The sequence below is a fragment of the Oncorhynchus mykiss genome, chromosome 6 (genome assembly GCF_057628025.1).
Source record: "Oncorhynchus mykiss isolate SJ-2025 chromosome 6, ASM5762802v1, whole genome shotgun sequence".
Classification (NCBI taxonomy): domain Eukaryota; kingdom Metazoa; phylum Chordata; class Actinopteri; order Salmoniformes; family Salmonidae; genus Oncorhynchus; species Oncorhynchus mykiss.
Window position 1 is genome coordinate 64617171 of NC_143027.1, and position 15992 is coordinate 64633162.

General features: G+C 41.5%; 2 protein-coding genes across 2 annotated transcripts; both read left to right on the top strand.

Annotated features, from left to right (window-relative positions):
- Nucleotides 1-1384: 1384 nt before the first annotated feature.
- Nucleotides 1385-8868, top strand: LOC110526344 (neuronal acetylcholine receptor subunit alpha-3). The gene is made up of 6 exons (XM_021607230.3): nt 1385-1579; nt 2529-2668; nt 5243-5287; nt 6199-6308; nt 6797-8048; nt 8147-8868. Exons 1-6 carry the CDS (start codon nt 1522-1524, stop codon nt 8270-8272), a joined length of 1731 nt encoding a protein of 576 aa, XP_021462905.2. The 5' UTR covers nt 1385-1521; the 3' UTR covers nt 8273-8868.
- Nucleotides 8869-10903: 2035 nt separating this feature from the next.
- On the top strand, nt 10904-15134 carry LOC149983044 (uncharacterized). Its single transcript, XM_090239351.1, has 11 exons — nt 10904-11279; nt 11964-12290; nt 12457-12552; nt 12733-12757; nt 12851-12900; nt 12985-13015; nt 13298-13326; nt 13510-13533; nt 13834-13863; nt 14040-14065; nt 14750-15134. Exons 1-11 carry the CDS (start codon nt 11027-11029, stop codon nt 14840-14842), a joined length of 984 nt encoding a protein of 327 aa, XP_090095477.1. The 5' UTR covers nt 10904-11026; the 3' UTR covers nt 14843-15134.
- Nucleotides 15135-15992: the final 858 nt, after the last annotated feature.

Below are 15992 nucleotides of genomic sequence, written 5' to 3' on the forward strand. Positions count from 1 at the left end.
CCTAGAATATGTGGACATCTATAAGTACCTAGGTGTCTGGCTAGACTGTAAACTCTCCTTCCAGACTCATATCAAACATCTCCAATCTAAAATCAAATCTAGAGTCAGCTTTCTATTCCGCAACAAAGCCTCCTTCACTCATGCCAAACTTACCCTAGTAAAACTGACTATCCTACCGATCCTCGACTTCGGCGATGTCATCTACAAAATAGCTTCCAACACTCTACTCAGCAAACTGGATGCAGTTTATCACAGTGCCATCCGTTTTGTTACTAAAGCACCTTATACCACCCACCACTGCGACCTGTATGCTCTAGTCGGCTGGCCCTCGCTACATATTCGTCGCCAGACCCACTGGCTCATATTCGTCGCCAGACCCACTGGCTCCAGGTCATCTACAAGTCCATGCTAGGTAAAGCTCCGCCTTATCTCAGTTCACTGGTCATGATGGCAACACCCACCCGTAGGACGCGCTCCAGCAGGTGTATCTCACTGATCATCCCTAAAGCCAACACCTCATTTGGCCGCCTTTCGTTCCAGTTCTCTGCTGCCTGTGACTGGAACGAATTGCAAAAATCGCTGAAGTTGGAGACTTTTATCTCCCTCACCAACTTCAAACATCTGCTATCTGAGCAGCTAACCGATCGCTGCAGCTGTACATAGTCTATCGGTAAATAGCCCACCCAATTTTACCTACCTCATCCCCACACTGTTTATATTTATTTACTTTTCTGCTTTTTTGCACACCAATATCTCTACCTGTACATGACCATCTGATCATTTATCACTCCAGTGTTAATCTGCAAAGTTGTAATTATTCGCCTACCTCCTCATGCCTTTTGCACACAATGTATACAGACTCTCTTTTTTTCTACTGTGTTATTGACTTGTTGATTGTTTACTCCATGTGTAACTCTGTGTTGTCTGTTCACACTGCTATGCTTTATCTTGGCCAGGTCGCAGTTGCAAATGAGAACTTGTTCTCAACTAGCCTACCTGGTTAAATAAAGGTGAAATAAAAATAAAATAAATAAATTCACTGTCAACAAGAAATGTCGTTTGAATTTGTAAACTTAACTCCAGTAACGTCCTCATACCTCCACCCAAATAGTCTCCTAGCCCCACCCAAATAGAATTGAACGATCAGTTATCGATTCAGTTGAGTTGACAGACTGCATTCTACAGGCCTACGCCTGAAATCAAATACATGACGTTCGTTATTAGTGATACATACAGTATATACAAACGTCGAATATGAAAGCAGTCTAATGGCGAGGTGACTCCAATTCCTGAAATTACCCGGCCGTGGGGGTTAAAGTGGCGACGTTATGATTGACTACCCTGGTTTCGCACCCTCCCTCTCCTGAATCCCTCCCTCACTCGTTGCTCCCCAGCATCTGTAGCAGCTTGTCGGCACCGCGCGCTTTTATTACTTCCACTTCCCACTTTCTCTCTTCTTCTGCCTCCTTCTGTCGTCCGTGTCCTGATAGATTGAGGATTCATTTTCTGCAATCCTTAACAATGAACGCCCAATTTTTCTTCATTTTTTCATGTTCGTTCTTTTTTCCCCATTTGTCGGGTGAGTAGTGTATAGTTTACCTTGATATGAGTCCTCTACTTGTTGCTTTAAGTGCAATCATACTGTATTCAATTCAAGTAATATCAGATACCGAACATAATGATGGCCAATAATGACAATGATAAAACGGAGTATTTGTTGCATGGATAGCCCATACTTGGAACGCCTATAAAGGTCACAATTAATATAAATTAAATATTATATTTTAGTTATTGGCTTATTGTTTTTTTTACATTTGTTGGCGTGGATGTCATTGATTAAGAAGAAGACATTTTAAATATCTGATTTGTGTGGTTTCCTGATGTTTTTAGTGAACCTCAAAATCAGGAGAACTGACATTTTGTTCGTTATGGGCTATATCCTAATACTTTCAGCAAAGACGTCAACGTTATAAACCATTCCCATATTTGTCGCACCTATTTTATTTTATTTTAAACGGTACGTGCCATTCATTATATATAAACCATTGATAAATGGTTGTACATTTATTTATTTTAGCAAAGCATGTTGCTGACATTTGATGTAAATCTACGGTCACTCAGATGTGTGATATCTTTGATTCCAAGGTAACCTACTGTCTCAGTCGTTTGCATTAGGCTACTGTATGAAATCTGACCTTCAAAGAAAATAATGCCACTCTCCCTGCTTGGCAATCTAAGCTGGGAAAAAACTGTCTAACTGAAAACGAATAAACTAACCAACCTTTTGAATCATCTCAGGGACGAAAATATAATATATAGTTAGAAAATAGGGACAATTGAGGGATTGTCATTGGCTAAGGAGAACACCAAATAAGGCCAAAATAATTAGTCACTCAGGATCAGTCTACTCTACAACATGAATACTGAAAGATGACTTGTCCACTGCCTCACCATAGGCTACAACAGGTGCTTTAAGTTTTACTGATGCTGTCTATGTCTAACCCTCCACCCCCACCTCTCTTATTCAGGAGGCTCCTGCTCTGAGGCAGAACACAGGTTGTTCTCAGTGATATTCTCCAGCTACAATCAGTACATCCGCCCAGTGGAGAATGTGTCTGAACCAGTTATCGTGCAGTTTGAGGTGTCCATGTCCCAGCTGGTCAAAGTGGTGAGTGTTTGTGTGAGCGTGTGTGTGTGTGTGTGTGTGTGTGTGTGTGTGTGTGTGTGTGTGTGCGTGTGTGTGTGTGTGTGTGTGTGTGTGTGCGTGCTCGCGTGTGTGTGTGTGCGCGTGCGTGTGTGTGGGTGAGAGAGAGAGAGAGAGAGATGTTGACTGCGTCCTCAGTGCCTCTGCTGTGCTGTATGTCTCCCTGGGGTTTGAGAGTTCCACTCTCGGCCAGTGGAGTGTATATATCACACAGTACAGTCTGTGAAAGGCCAGGCTCTGACAGGGAGAAACAATTCATTCCATAAATAACGTATTGAGCACAGAGCCTCTGTGCATTCTCTTAAATTAATATGCATTGATTCAGGGTGATGAAAGCCCATGTTGAGAGCAGCTGTATGGGAGGATGCAGGGGTCAAACTCAACTATATGTGAATGGTCTCATATGAGGGACCAATGTGAAGAGTTGTTCATGGTTTGGGTGCTATCCAGGACACCTGAGATGTGTCCTGCTGTAAATGAGACTCTCTGGGGCCAGTGGGTGATATCAGCCTGAGCCTGGACCCAACGGAGCCTGTCACAGCGAACGGTTGCGTGGGTGTGTGGTTGGCCAAGAGAAGATGGGAAATGTCAGCTCTTCCCTCACTCCTCCCATCTCTGAGTAGGCAGCCCCTTTCACTCAATCACTGCCACTTCGAATGAGTGCTCCAGGTTTTAATGCCTGTTTTTGGCCGGGCGCACTGTGAGGAGATTGGACGAGGAGAGCGGCAGCTGTTTCGCCAGCCTCAAACTGCCCCAGAGTGGATTACTTTAATTACACAAAAAAGGGGAGGGAGGAAGGGCGTCATTCACAAATAAACAGATGTATTATTCTAGCACAATACTGTCTGGACCCTTATGTTACAGGGATCTTGATGTGCTGGGTATTGCCACATAAAATTACTCAGGAACTTACTCCCTGTGTATACTTTATAACATAGAAGAACAACACATTTGGGCCACTTTGTGCTACATCAGGCCATATACAACTAGCAGTGGAATAACCTGTGTGATTAGTGTAACAGATAGAAGCTACAAGATACAAGTCTTGTCAAGATCTGTGTTTATTATGGTTCCACATTGTGAGCAAGTTCATGTTAAATATGGAATAAAACACGACCACAACGAGTCGATTTCATTTCAGTAAATATCCTCTGTAGAGCTTTCCTTTGGAGGAACTGGGCTCCAAGCCAGAACCTCTCTTTACTGAACATGACACAGAGATAAGAGTATTTCTCATATTTCCCTGACCTCAGCCCATTTAACAGCACAGAAGAACTTCCTGTTTTGATGGATTACCATTATTTCCTCCCCACGCCTCACACCCCTCTACAACTGGGATACTTCAGTCTACTTACAGCTTGGACTATTAGCTTATTTAAAACGCCCATTCTTCCAGGTGGCTCAGACATAATCTCTCATTTAAATAATATACAGTCACTGGTTCCACAGTCTGCCTGGAGGGACATACAGGGCTGGCCTAGTTTCTGCAACCCCAGAACCACCTGTACTGTATCGACCTGCAGCAGTCTTCCTCATCTTAGAGCCAACACCTGGAGTGTCTCTTGGGAGCTCATCAGGACACATGAATGGTTAATGTTATGAGCTGGGTTCTGTCTGTCTGTTTGTCCGTCGGTCTGTTGGTCTGTCTGTCTGTCTGGGAAAATCTAAATTGTTTTTGTTCACCTCCTCTCCTCCGTCCTCAAAGGTAATTGAGAGGGTAATTGGAAACATGGAAACAAATGCGCTTGTATGAAATGAGACTCTCCTTCTCCACTCAGGCAAATAACGTTTATAGGGGAGGAATCTCTAAATACATGTGTAAAGTGGTCAAAACTGATTAAGCTGGTTGTAGAAAACATTTTATAGATAAGAAGATACTTTTCTCCTTGTAAAAAAACAGCAGATGATTCAAAGGGTGTGTCACAGATTCTAAAACACTTCCACACTAGCCACCGAAAGGTATCCTCTGTGAGAGGAGGATATAGAGGAGTGGAGGACACTTCTCCGTTCGCCTACTAACCTATTGACACTCTCCTCAACCACTCAACCATTTATCGGTTTCTTGGTCATGGAGGAGAGGAGGACAGAGGAGTTGAGGAAAGGACAGACTTTTGCCCAATTGAGAATCTCCCTCTCTCTCCTTCTTTCTCTATTTTTTTTCTTTTTCCATACCCCCCTCTTCCCTTCCACCTGAGCTGAGACAGTGTCAGGCCCTAACTAGCACATCCTGAGAGACAGCCTGGAGCCTGAGGGCCTAGAGGTTGAAGCCATCATATAGTCAATGGCATGCCTCTGGGCTGGAGGACTCAGGTGTTCCTCTCCTCTCAGTATAGTGTCCTCCTCCCTGTGTAACTCCAGCCAGGGTTAGACCCAGGACAGAACGCTCTGTTCACCCTGCCATCCTGTATGGAAGATGATTTCTCCTGACAGTGTGCCCCCTTTCTAACTCCGAAATATTCCTACAGTTCATGAACCCCTGCATTTTGCCTCTGGTCAACTTGTCCTTCTGAGAGTAAATTCTTCTTTTCTGTTTCTCAGGATGAAGTTAACCAGATTATGGAGACAAACCTGTGGCTGAGACATGTAAGTACAATCTTCATCCATCTCCTACTGTATGTGTATATTAATTACTGTTTAAACAAATCACTCCACTACATCTACCTGACCTACTGGGCACAGTATATGATCACATGGTGTGGTGCTACAGAGAATACAAGGGACTGTACTGTTGCATGGTTTGCTGGTTTTGTCACATGGTTTGTGCTGCTGATATTGTCGTGATACACGCTGGGATGAGCTCATTCTGAGGGAAATGAACCGGAGCTAGTTTCCAGATCCATATTAATCTGAACCACATATCCACATCTGTGTTTAACATTCATCTTATACATGACCATCTGTTTGTCAACATACCTAGTATAAGGGACCGTGTGTATATGGTAAAAACTCAGTCACAGTCAATACAGCCGAGCCAGTCACAAGAGGGTTGTGAAGAACCACTTAATCGAAAAACGTGGCCATCCTTAATTGAATGGTTAATTAGATAAAATAGTAGCTGTGGACCTGGAGGTCATGGATCAGGTCTCAGGGGAGACACAACCTCTCTTCTGTAGGACTGTGTCACTTATATATTCTCCCTCTTAGGTCAAAGGAAAGCCATAACTGTTTCGTCTAATTAACCATTCAATTAACGGATGGCCACACTTTTCGATTAAGTGGTTCTTCACAACCCTCTTGTGACTGGCTCGGCTGTATTGACTGTGACTGAGTTGTTACCATATACACACGGTCCTTTATACTAGGTATGTTGACAAACAGATGGTCATGTATAAGATGAATGAGGGTTAAACACAGATGTGGATATGTGGTTCAAAAAAGGTGGCCATCCGTTAATTGTCAATGGATCAAACATATAGAATGTAGAATTTGAAATGTGTGTGGCTTTTATAAAATACTATTATCTAATGATATGAGACAACCTATTACCTCTTCAGATCTGGAATGACTACAAACTGAGGTGGGATCCCAAAAACTTTGGAGGAGTGGAGTTCATTCGAGTGCCTTCTAGCAGGATATGGAAGCCAGATATCGTGCTGTACAATAAGTGAGTTAAACAAGAGTTACGTCTACACAACAATATTGATCCATGCAATTGCATTAATAATATGTGCCGTGCATAACTGAGTTCAAGGATTTCTTCGATGACGTTGAAATGACAGAGTAGATGATCCAAAACCAGGACATGACACTAATTTCTTATATTACACCATCATATACTGTAGATCATTTATGTAGTTACTAAATATTCTTAATGGCGTGCATGTAAAGTCTATTAGACAGTGTTATCAAATGATGGAGCCTCAGGGCTTCTTTCTGATGAATTTAGCTGAGTGACAATAGTCTGTTGTTTATATTACATCCTTCCAGTGTAATCTTCAACGATTCATCCACCCTCCTCCATCCCTGTTGTCTCTCTCTCTCTCTCTCTCTCTCTCTCTCCCGCTCTCTATCTCTCTCCCTCTCCCCCCCACTGTTTCTTTCTCTCTTTCTTTCGCTGTCTCCTCCCCCCTCCCCTCTCTCTCTGCGCCACAGTGCAGTGGGAGATTTCCAGGTGGACGATAAGACCAAGGCCCTGCTTCGCTACAATGGGGATGTGACCTGGATCCCTCCGGCCATCTTCAAGAGCTCCTGCAAGATTGACGTTACCTACTTCCCCTTCGACTACCAGAACTGCACCATGAAGTTTGGCTCTTGGACGTATGACAAGGCCAAGATAGACCTGGTTCTGATTGGCTCCACCATCAACCTCCATGACTTCTGGGAGAGTGGCGAGTGGACGATTATCAACGCCCCAGGTTACAAACATGACATCAAGTACAACTGCTGTGAGGAGATCTACACAGACATCACCTACTCCCTGTACATCAGACGGCTGCCTCTCTTCTATACCATCAACATGATCATCCCTTGTCTGCTCATCTCCTTTCTCACTGTGCTGGTCTTCTACTTGCCTTCTGACTGTGGGGAGAAGATCACCCTCTGTATCTCCGTCCTCCTCTCCCTCACTGTGTTCCTCCTGGTCATCACCGAAACCATCCCGTCTACGTCGCTGGTCATCCCCCTCATCGGGGAGTACCTCCTCTTCACCATGATCTTCGTCACCCTCTCCATTGTCATCACCGTGTTCGTGCTGAACGTGCACTACCGCACGCCCAAGACCCACACCATGCCGTGCTGGGTGCGCAGTGTCTTCCTGGGGCTTCTACCCAGGGTCATGTTCATGACCCGGCCGGAGAGGGACCCTGAGAGGCTGCCTGGGGGGGTGGTTCAGCAGCTGATGCCCCAAGCCTCACGGCCCTGTGTGGTCTACACCACAGGAACCATGCAGGGGCAGCAGAAGCCCCAGGCCCTGGTCTCCACCGTGGCTGCCAGTGTGCTCCCAAGCCTGGCCCAGCGACAGCGCCTCTTCATCAGCACGGAGCTCACCAACCTCAATAACCTTAGCCTTGGTGGGGATGGTGGTGGTGACTCGGTTAATGCGGGCTCCAGCTTCCTGTGTCGCGAGGGCCGCTGCAACTGCTGCTGGCGTCAGAGGTCCACCAAGCTGCCTACTGAGACGGGAGGAGGGGGTGGAGGGGTGGGGAGCATGGGGACCCACAGTGGAGGAGGGTCTGCTGGGATTGGGGGGGTTTGTGGAGGCGGTGGAAGCTCCTGCTCCAGCTCAGAGTCTCTGGATGGCAGGCTGAAGACTCTGTCCCCTCACTTCTCACCGGAGGTCAGGGAGGCCATGGAAAGTGTCAAGTATATCGCCGAAAACATGAGAATACAGAACGAAGCCAAGGAGGTAAGTCGAGACGAATCACATGTGTATCATTCGCAATAGCTAAGAAAATATTCAAGGTCTATATCTACCATTTAGTGTCTCTGACAACTGTCTTTCAGGTCCAGGATGACTGGAAGTACGTTGCCATGGTGATCGACAGGATATTCCTGTGGTTGTTCATCTTGGTGTGTATCCTGGGGACCGCTGGGCTCTTTATCCAGCCCCTCCTATTGTTCAATATGTGACCCACTCATACACACAGCAATTACACAGTGACTGAGTGTTTTAAATCATACATGCACAGTCATTTTGTGTATCACCCAGTGATGCTGACCAAAGAAGCTGAGACGAACCAATACTGTGAACGGAAGGGAACCAGATTATGGAGGAAGGCAAGCTGATGCCAGCTGTTCCATGTCACTTCTCAGTATGTAGATACGTTTCTTATTTTTAAAGTGTGGTGTAGTAGTGATCACTTAGCTCCTGAGGACCAGACTCTGAAACCATGGCAACGTATAACTCCCGTACTGCTGCCTACCCATTCCCTTTTTTGTTTGCTTTGTGTTAATGACTTCATCATAGTGTCACTTGATTATGCCTGGCACAAAGAACCACACTATCGTCAACAAAAGGACCGTGACTAAAGGAACATCTATTGGACCAAAGGATCCCAAACATGTACATAGCAATGACTGCTTAAAGGGGGCTTTCCAAAAGTACATAACATGTATCTCAAGTCAATTTCACACCTTATTGAAGTCATATCATGTTTTCAAATGTTGAATATCACCGAGTCATTTTGATATTGTTTATTTGTGAAATATGAATGTATTCCTAAAAACACATGCTGTATGTTCTTATTTACTACAACTATACAGCACCATTTCAATCTGATTCTAATGCTCAATAAGGTTTCAATGAACCACGGTGTCATATAATATACAGATAAGCTATTCATAGAAATCACAAACTGTTGAACATTAAAAGGCTATGATGCAGGATGGGTAACGTTATTACACCATATGGGTGAATGTGGAAAAACTATGAAAGCAACCTGAAATGATTTTCATTGTGCTGTGAGGGGTGACACCATGTGGTTATTATCTGCTACTACAAGTGACCACAATATGATCCAGAGGTCACTTACCATATGTTTGCAATCAAAGACACAAGATTTTGTATCTTCATTTTCAGTTTTTTTATTTGTGCTGGAGAAGCACACACAACTTTGAAAACAGCTCTTTAAAGGCTCTTTCAACAGAAACGTCTGTCTGCAATGATCCCATGGTCATAGGATGAAGTGACTTCTGCAGTGGACTGAACACATGCTAACCTACCTGTAAACTCATTGCATTCCCAAATCGATATTTCTCTCCCTTATGAAAATTGAGTTTGGAGGTCCAGCTGGCAGGCAGGATGTAGATGCGATTATCAGTAGCAACAAGACCATGTAGAGGTTGGGTATAACCCTGTTACATCCTCCCTGCCTCTCTGCCTCCTAGCCTGGCCTCCCATCCCTGCCTCTCTTGCTCCCTGCCTGCCTCCCCTCTCTGCCCTGGGCCCCCTTCTGCTTTATTGGACCACAATCAATATGGAGACCTGGTGATGAAGTACATCATTAGTCTGGGGCCTGGGCTACGGTCTTCATCTCACCATCCTACCGCTATGCCAAAGAGCATTTCTCCTGCTTTAACTTGACACTACTTATACTCTCTGTTAATAAGGAGGATGTGGTTGAGATCTCGTTATGTTGTACCATCATTCAAAAAACAGTTGGGTGTACAAGAGGAGGAAATGCACAATTATGAGTTATAGATATCTATGGCCTGTGGTATCTATGATAGAGAGTGAAACATTTTAAAGAGGATTTTTGGGGAGCATTTCAATCCCACATTTGGGCAGACGAGGAATCTCTCGATGTTGTTTCTGTGGCTGTATGTTGTAGTCAGTAAACTGTAATCAGGTTGTCACTGAATCGTAACTGGATGTTAGCCAGGAAGCACAGTCACATACCGTTGTACTCTATCCCTTCTGATAACATTCCCCCTGCTGATTGATTGAATTAAAGCTCACTCAGGGCTCATTTCAGTGAACTAGTTTGAGGGGGAGATCTGTAACAGACCGTACTAAAGCCTGAAGGTTGTGGGGGGGCTGAGGGGATGAGTGCATTTATAGAACAGCGATGGTTCCATGACCACACTTGTGTGATGAGCATCCTTGTCTGAGACCTGAAGAGTTGCATTGCATGCAGGTATACATGCATGCGTTCTGTCCCTGTCGGTCACACTTAAGAATTGTCCCAGTGTTTTTTAGTCAGCATGAAATCATTTAGCATATTTTCATTTGAGAGGAAAGCAAGTTGAGATCATTGATTCCGTGCACCTGTTGTTCTTTTTAGTTACACATGGTCAATGTTAAATAATACCCATCATCCTCCAGGTCTATGGTGCAAACATATCCTGTAGCTGCGACAGTCCTACAAATACAGGAAATGACGTCATTCGTATTCACTCTTCTTAGTTAACATGTCTCAACTAAAATAATCCCTGTCTAGTTTCAGGTCCATACCACAAATATACAAGGTAGAAAGAGCCAACCAACAAGTGTTTCAACAAGACTTGAACACAATGATCATGTTCATCCTCATCCTGTGTGAGTATATTTATGAAAATGAACCTGATATTGATTTAGTTTTAATTGAATTCAAATGTATTTCACATTTTGCTATTTAAATTGGTCTATGTTGTGTCTTTTGAATGTGTTTTCTCCTCTTAAGGTGCCTTGTCAAGAGAGGCCATGGTCCAAACCACAGGCAGGTCAAAGTCCATTAATTATTGAAGATGATTGAACTCTCTTTTAGATAATTACAATATGATACTCTACACATAAACGGTTTACATGTTGCAGATATTTTATGAGCCAAATACTTTTTATTTTCTGAAATATTAGCCAAGAAGATTTTTCCAGCAAAGATCTATTGGACTTCTACAGGAACAATAATGGAGGGAAGTGACCTTGTGGTAAAATGTAGTACACATGGGCGCAAGGAAGACAAAGTGGCATATGTTTACTTGTGCATTAACGGGGTTGCAGTGGAACAGAAGAGAGTTATACAAGAAGACACCTCTTTCACCATGAAAAGTGTTACTGGCCAACAGAGTGGCAATTACAGCTGTGTGTTCTCTAAAACCCAATATCCACTCTCTGAAGTGCAGGGAAAAGGAGATAATTCCCTTTCCATCCAGGTGATGGGTAAGGATATTTTTACTGTCTGGATATGTTATTGCTCTTAGACATTATTTGACACACATTGAGTGGACAAAACATTAGAAGTTGCACAACCTTTTGCCCTCAGAACATCCTAAATTCGTTGGGGCATGGACTCTACAAGGTTTCGAAAGCGTTCCACAGGGATGCTGGTCCATGTTGACTCCAATGCTTCCCACAGTTGTGTCAGGTTGGCTGGATGTTCTTTGGGTGGTGGACCATTCTTGATACACAAACTGTTGAGTGTGAAAAACCCCAGCAGTGTTGCAGTTCTTGACACACTCAGACTGGTGTGCCTGGCACCTACAGCCATACCCCTTTCAAAGGCACTTACATATTTTGTCTTGCCTATTCACCCTCTGAATGGGACACATACACAATCCATGTCTCAATTGTCTCAAGGCTTAAAAATCCTTATTTAACCTGTCTCCACCCCTTCATCTACACTGATTGAAATGGATTAACAAGTGATATCAACAAGGGATCATAGCTTTCACCTGGATTCACCTGGTCAGTCTATGTCATGGAAAGAGCAGGTGTCCTTAATGTTTTGTACACTCAGTGTATATGGATATACTATCCTTTTCAATGTTGTTGATACATGTATATTTCAATGTGACTGCAATATTTTATACCTTACATGATTCCTGTCTCTTCCTGCTGATACAGACCGTATACTCCCTGCAGACATATCACTTGCAGGCTCAAGAACTGTGAGAAAGGGAGATGGTGTGGAGTTTAAGTGTACAATCTCAGGCCCAAGTTTTCAAACAAAAAATATCAGTGACTTAGTTCACGCTTACCTCTGCAAGTATGGCTCTGTTGTTCAGATCCAGGTGTTTGACGTAAAGAGCACGGAGGCAACTTTTACGATTAAAAGTTTTAATAAGAATGACGCAGGTAACTACAGTTGTGTGATTGATCTGCAATCAAAAACCCTCAAAGATGAAGACAGAACATTATATGGAAATAATGCAGTATTTCTACAGGTTAATGGTAAGAATGTATGGTGTTTCTCTAAATACTTCTATATTTAAATAATATCGTCACTTCATAGGTAACTAGTTTTGTTATTAAACGATCATTGTTGATGGTTCATGGTTGCAGTACGTTGTTACTATAGAAGTGAGATGTTTAACAACATACCTGTTTTGCTTTCCAGTGTCCTGGAGTCACTTAATCACACTCGTGTTCTGCGTCTGTTTTCTTCTGGTCTTATCACTGATAGTGGGCATATGGTGGCTGTTCATTAAACAAGGTCAGGCCATTTAACATGGACATTACTCTGGATATACAGGTCTAATTCATATAGAATAATGTTGATCAAACTAATACATTCCGTATCTGGATTGAATGCACTATCTGGAGCCGTTCCAATATCATTGTTATGATAGTTAGCTTGAGTTTAACCAATAATGTTACATTTCTTTCATGACAGGAGCGTTACAATGTTATTGTGGAAGGTAAGCGTATAGTTTTCATTACATGTTCATAGCTAGTTTGTTTAGCATGATAATGTATAATGATTGAACGGTTCACATGTATATTTCCTCCAGAACACCACAACAGGAGGAGAACGATGCGCCAATGACAGGGGAGGGTGACGGTATGTTTTTTTAAGCTTTCCGATAAAACTATTGTTCTATGAATGAACATTTATTTCACATTCTGAGATATTTCTTTGTCTTAGACGGAACGTCAAACGTGGAGGAAGAATCCAGGTAGGAAAATCATGTATATTTGACATTTTACTTAATTATATCAAAATGATTTATTTGTATCTATTCGTATTAGTTTCTTTGAATATACATGTCACAGACTACATTCTGTATTTCTACTGCAATGAAGCAATGGAGAAACACAAAGGTGTTACAAAAACAATAATGTAAAGTGTGCTGCTTCTATATAAAAGGTGTATATGAATTAGATTCATATTTAATGTAATATGACAATCTAACAACAACAACCAATGTATAATAATCTGTATCTTGTTTATTTCTCAGTGATGAATTTGCCTGTGACAGTGAGGCCAGTAAGATAACCTTTATTTGTTTGTTTGGATAATGGTTAGCTGCATTAATTATGCTTTAAATTAAATGTGTGTTTTAAAATACTGATGCTGATACTAAGTAATTCATCATTAATTTAGTTTCAGTGCCTTGCTTTAAAACATTTCTTATTTTAAAATATATTTTGAATCTTATCCCCCAAACAGGTGAGGAGGAGTACCAGAATCTGGGTGAGAAATGTTTAGATAATATGATGCTGCACAAACATGTACTGCTTATGATGTAAATTAAAAACGGGTATGTTTTTTCATTCTTACATTTGCAATATTGGGTAAAAAAAAAAAGGATATTTAAATACATTGCTTTGTTAAGAAAATAAGATATTTAATCTTCTAATCTCCCAAGCAAATGATTCAACGTACCAACATTTGGGTGAGAAATGCTTAGATAATGGTCATGACTGAAATATTATGCCATGCCCTGAGTGAAAATAATTAATTATTTTAACGGTTTTAACATCTTCCAATCAGGTGTTGAGATTGAGATATACCATGACCTGGGTGAGAAATGCTTAGATATTATGAAGCTTCATAGAAATTCAATGATTATATTGTGACATTTACAGTACTGGGTGAATGGTGATCTAACAGATTTCAGGGCCTTGGGTGATTGTTTTTGCTAAATAACTTGTTTTAATGATATATATTTAACTTCCATCTTCATATCTCCAAAACAGAGGATATCACCTACCAAGAAATTCTGGTGAGCTGTGAGTTCCAAATGAGCTTTGACTAATGATAACTAATGATTATAATGACTCTTAGTTATAGAGGCTTACAGGGCTACACTCAATTTCTTCCTCTTTTACTTTTCCACGCCTGTTGTAATTTTATATTTCAGGTTGAAACACAGAAAATTAAACACGTTATGGTGCGTGTTCAAGGTGAGTTCAATATTTTGAAATAGTAATAATAGTAAGTTAGGTGTATTTTTGGGATTTCCATACTTCAGGCAGAATGAGTCAGGTTTTGTTTCACGGTATCTATCTGACCATGGAAAATATCTTGTCTCACTTTCTATGTCAATGGTGTATTTTCTGATGGTTAGTAGTAGTTTGCATATGAAACTACAGACGCATTCAGTCACATTTTCTTCACATAAAGCAAACCAAGATAAGAATGGTTTACATCATGATCTGGGTATATATCCTCTGTGCAGAGAATACAGACTTGAGAACTTGTCCTCAGAGCTGTGGTGTACACTCTCCAATTCAGCGTTGCTTCTGTGATAAACCTATTTAATCATTGTCTTAATGTCATTGTCCCACCTCATCTTGGATGAAAACTGAAACATTTCTGATATAAGAATGAACACACAGCTGTCATCTAATGTGATGAAGGATTTTGTCGGACCAGATATAATATGTTGGGGACTTTTCATACGCAGATGCAGCAAATCAAGGCCCAGATGCAGAAGATATGTATGCCAAGTTATGCAAGAAGACCGGACGTCATCAATACATGCCTTAATCATGATTAGATCTGCATTATTTCAAAGCAGTACTGCATGTGTGGTTACAGTATCTATAATGATGTATTTTATGTATTGTGTATTCAATGTGTGTCTTCCGTTGGACTACTCCCTGCATGTTCAAGTTGACGATGATGTCAAATTGTCTGGTGACCTGACATGTGCGATGCATTCTATTAAATCTTCAGTGGAAGATATTTAAAAAACGGAGTCATTTTAAAGTACCACATTAAGTATTATTGCTGGATATACTGTTGTATTCTCCCTCATAAAATATGTTTTAATGTTCTCGAACTGTGAATGTGGTGTACTTCTTTATTGGAACTGGAAACAAATACAATCGTCTTATAGGCACAGTTTCAGTTGGGACAGCAGTTTAGAATATCACCCTTGATAACAAGGAAGACTGTGGGCTCACTTGGTCTAACCAATATGTGATGCTGTCACCAATTCTACAGCCTCCACTAAAGCATGCAAGGATACATTGAAGTTTAAAATAAGCCATTCTTAAATACGTGAATCTTGCAGACAGTTTTTTGTGTTTTCTTCTATGCAACTAGAAAGCCTGGTGATAAATAATACATATATTAACATATGGACTTATATTTGCATATCCACTGATGTACCACATATACATAGTCCAACCACAACGTACATACAAATATATCATTAATTACACTGGCACTACAAGGCTAATCACTAATTACACTGTATCAATCACATTTCAATGTTGCTGATGTGTACACCATAAACAATGAAGATGAGGTCAGAGGACTGATGTGTTTCTTCAAAATGAGCTGCCTAGGATTCTGCCTAAGCTCTGTAATAAAACTTTGCATGAAGGTTAGATGCTTCTAATTCGGTCCCTATTCAGTTTCCCATAATTCACATAGCTACATGGTTATAGACACAGTATGTTACGTGTGAAAACATCACAACAGGCTGAAGATCACACCATGAGTCCTATCTTATTCACAATATGTGAGTATTTTCACAATATTGATCATAAGGTAAATAACAAGGTAAAGCATACTTATGGCCACATATTGTCCCCAATATTCAACCTGGTTGTACAAACTGTCATCTCTATTTGTTTCTAAATGCAGATTTACTGGTTAACTTGGTAGAGACAGGTACACTTACATAATGGAATTCTAAA

Coding starts and splice junctions, on each gene's coding strand:
- LOC149983044 (XM_090239351.1), top strand. CDS start 11,027: ATGGAGGGAAGTGACCTTGTGGTAAAATGTAGTACACATGGGCGCAAG. Junction 12,553..12,732: donor GTGGCTGTTCATTAAACAAG/GTCAGGCCATTT, acceptor CTTTCATGACAG/GAGCGTTACAATGTTATTGT. Junction 12,758..12,850: donor TTACAATGTTATTGTGGAAG/GTAAGCGTATAG, acceptor TATTTCCTCCAG/AACACCACAACAGGAGGAGA.
- LOC110526344 (XM_021607230.3), top strand. CDS start 1,522: ATGAACGCCCAATTTTTCTTCATTTTTTCATGTTCGTTCTTTTTTCCC. Junction 2,669..5,242: donor TGTCCCAGCTGGTCAAAGTG/GTGAGTGTTTGT, acceptor TCTGTTTCTCAG/GATGAAGTTAACCAGATTAT. Junction 6,309..6,796: donor GATATCGTGCTGTACAATAA/GTGAGTTAAACA, acceptor TCTGCGCCACAG/TGCAGTGGGAGATTTCCAGG.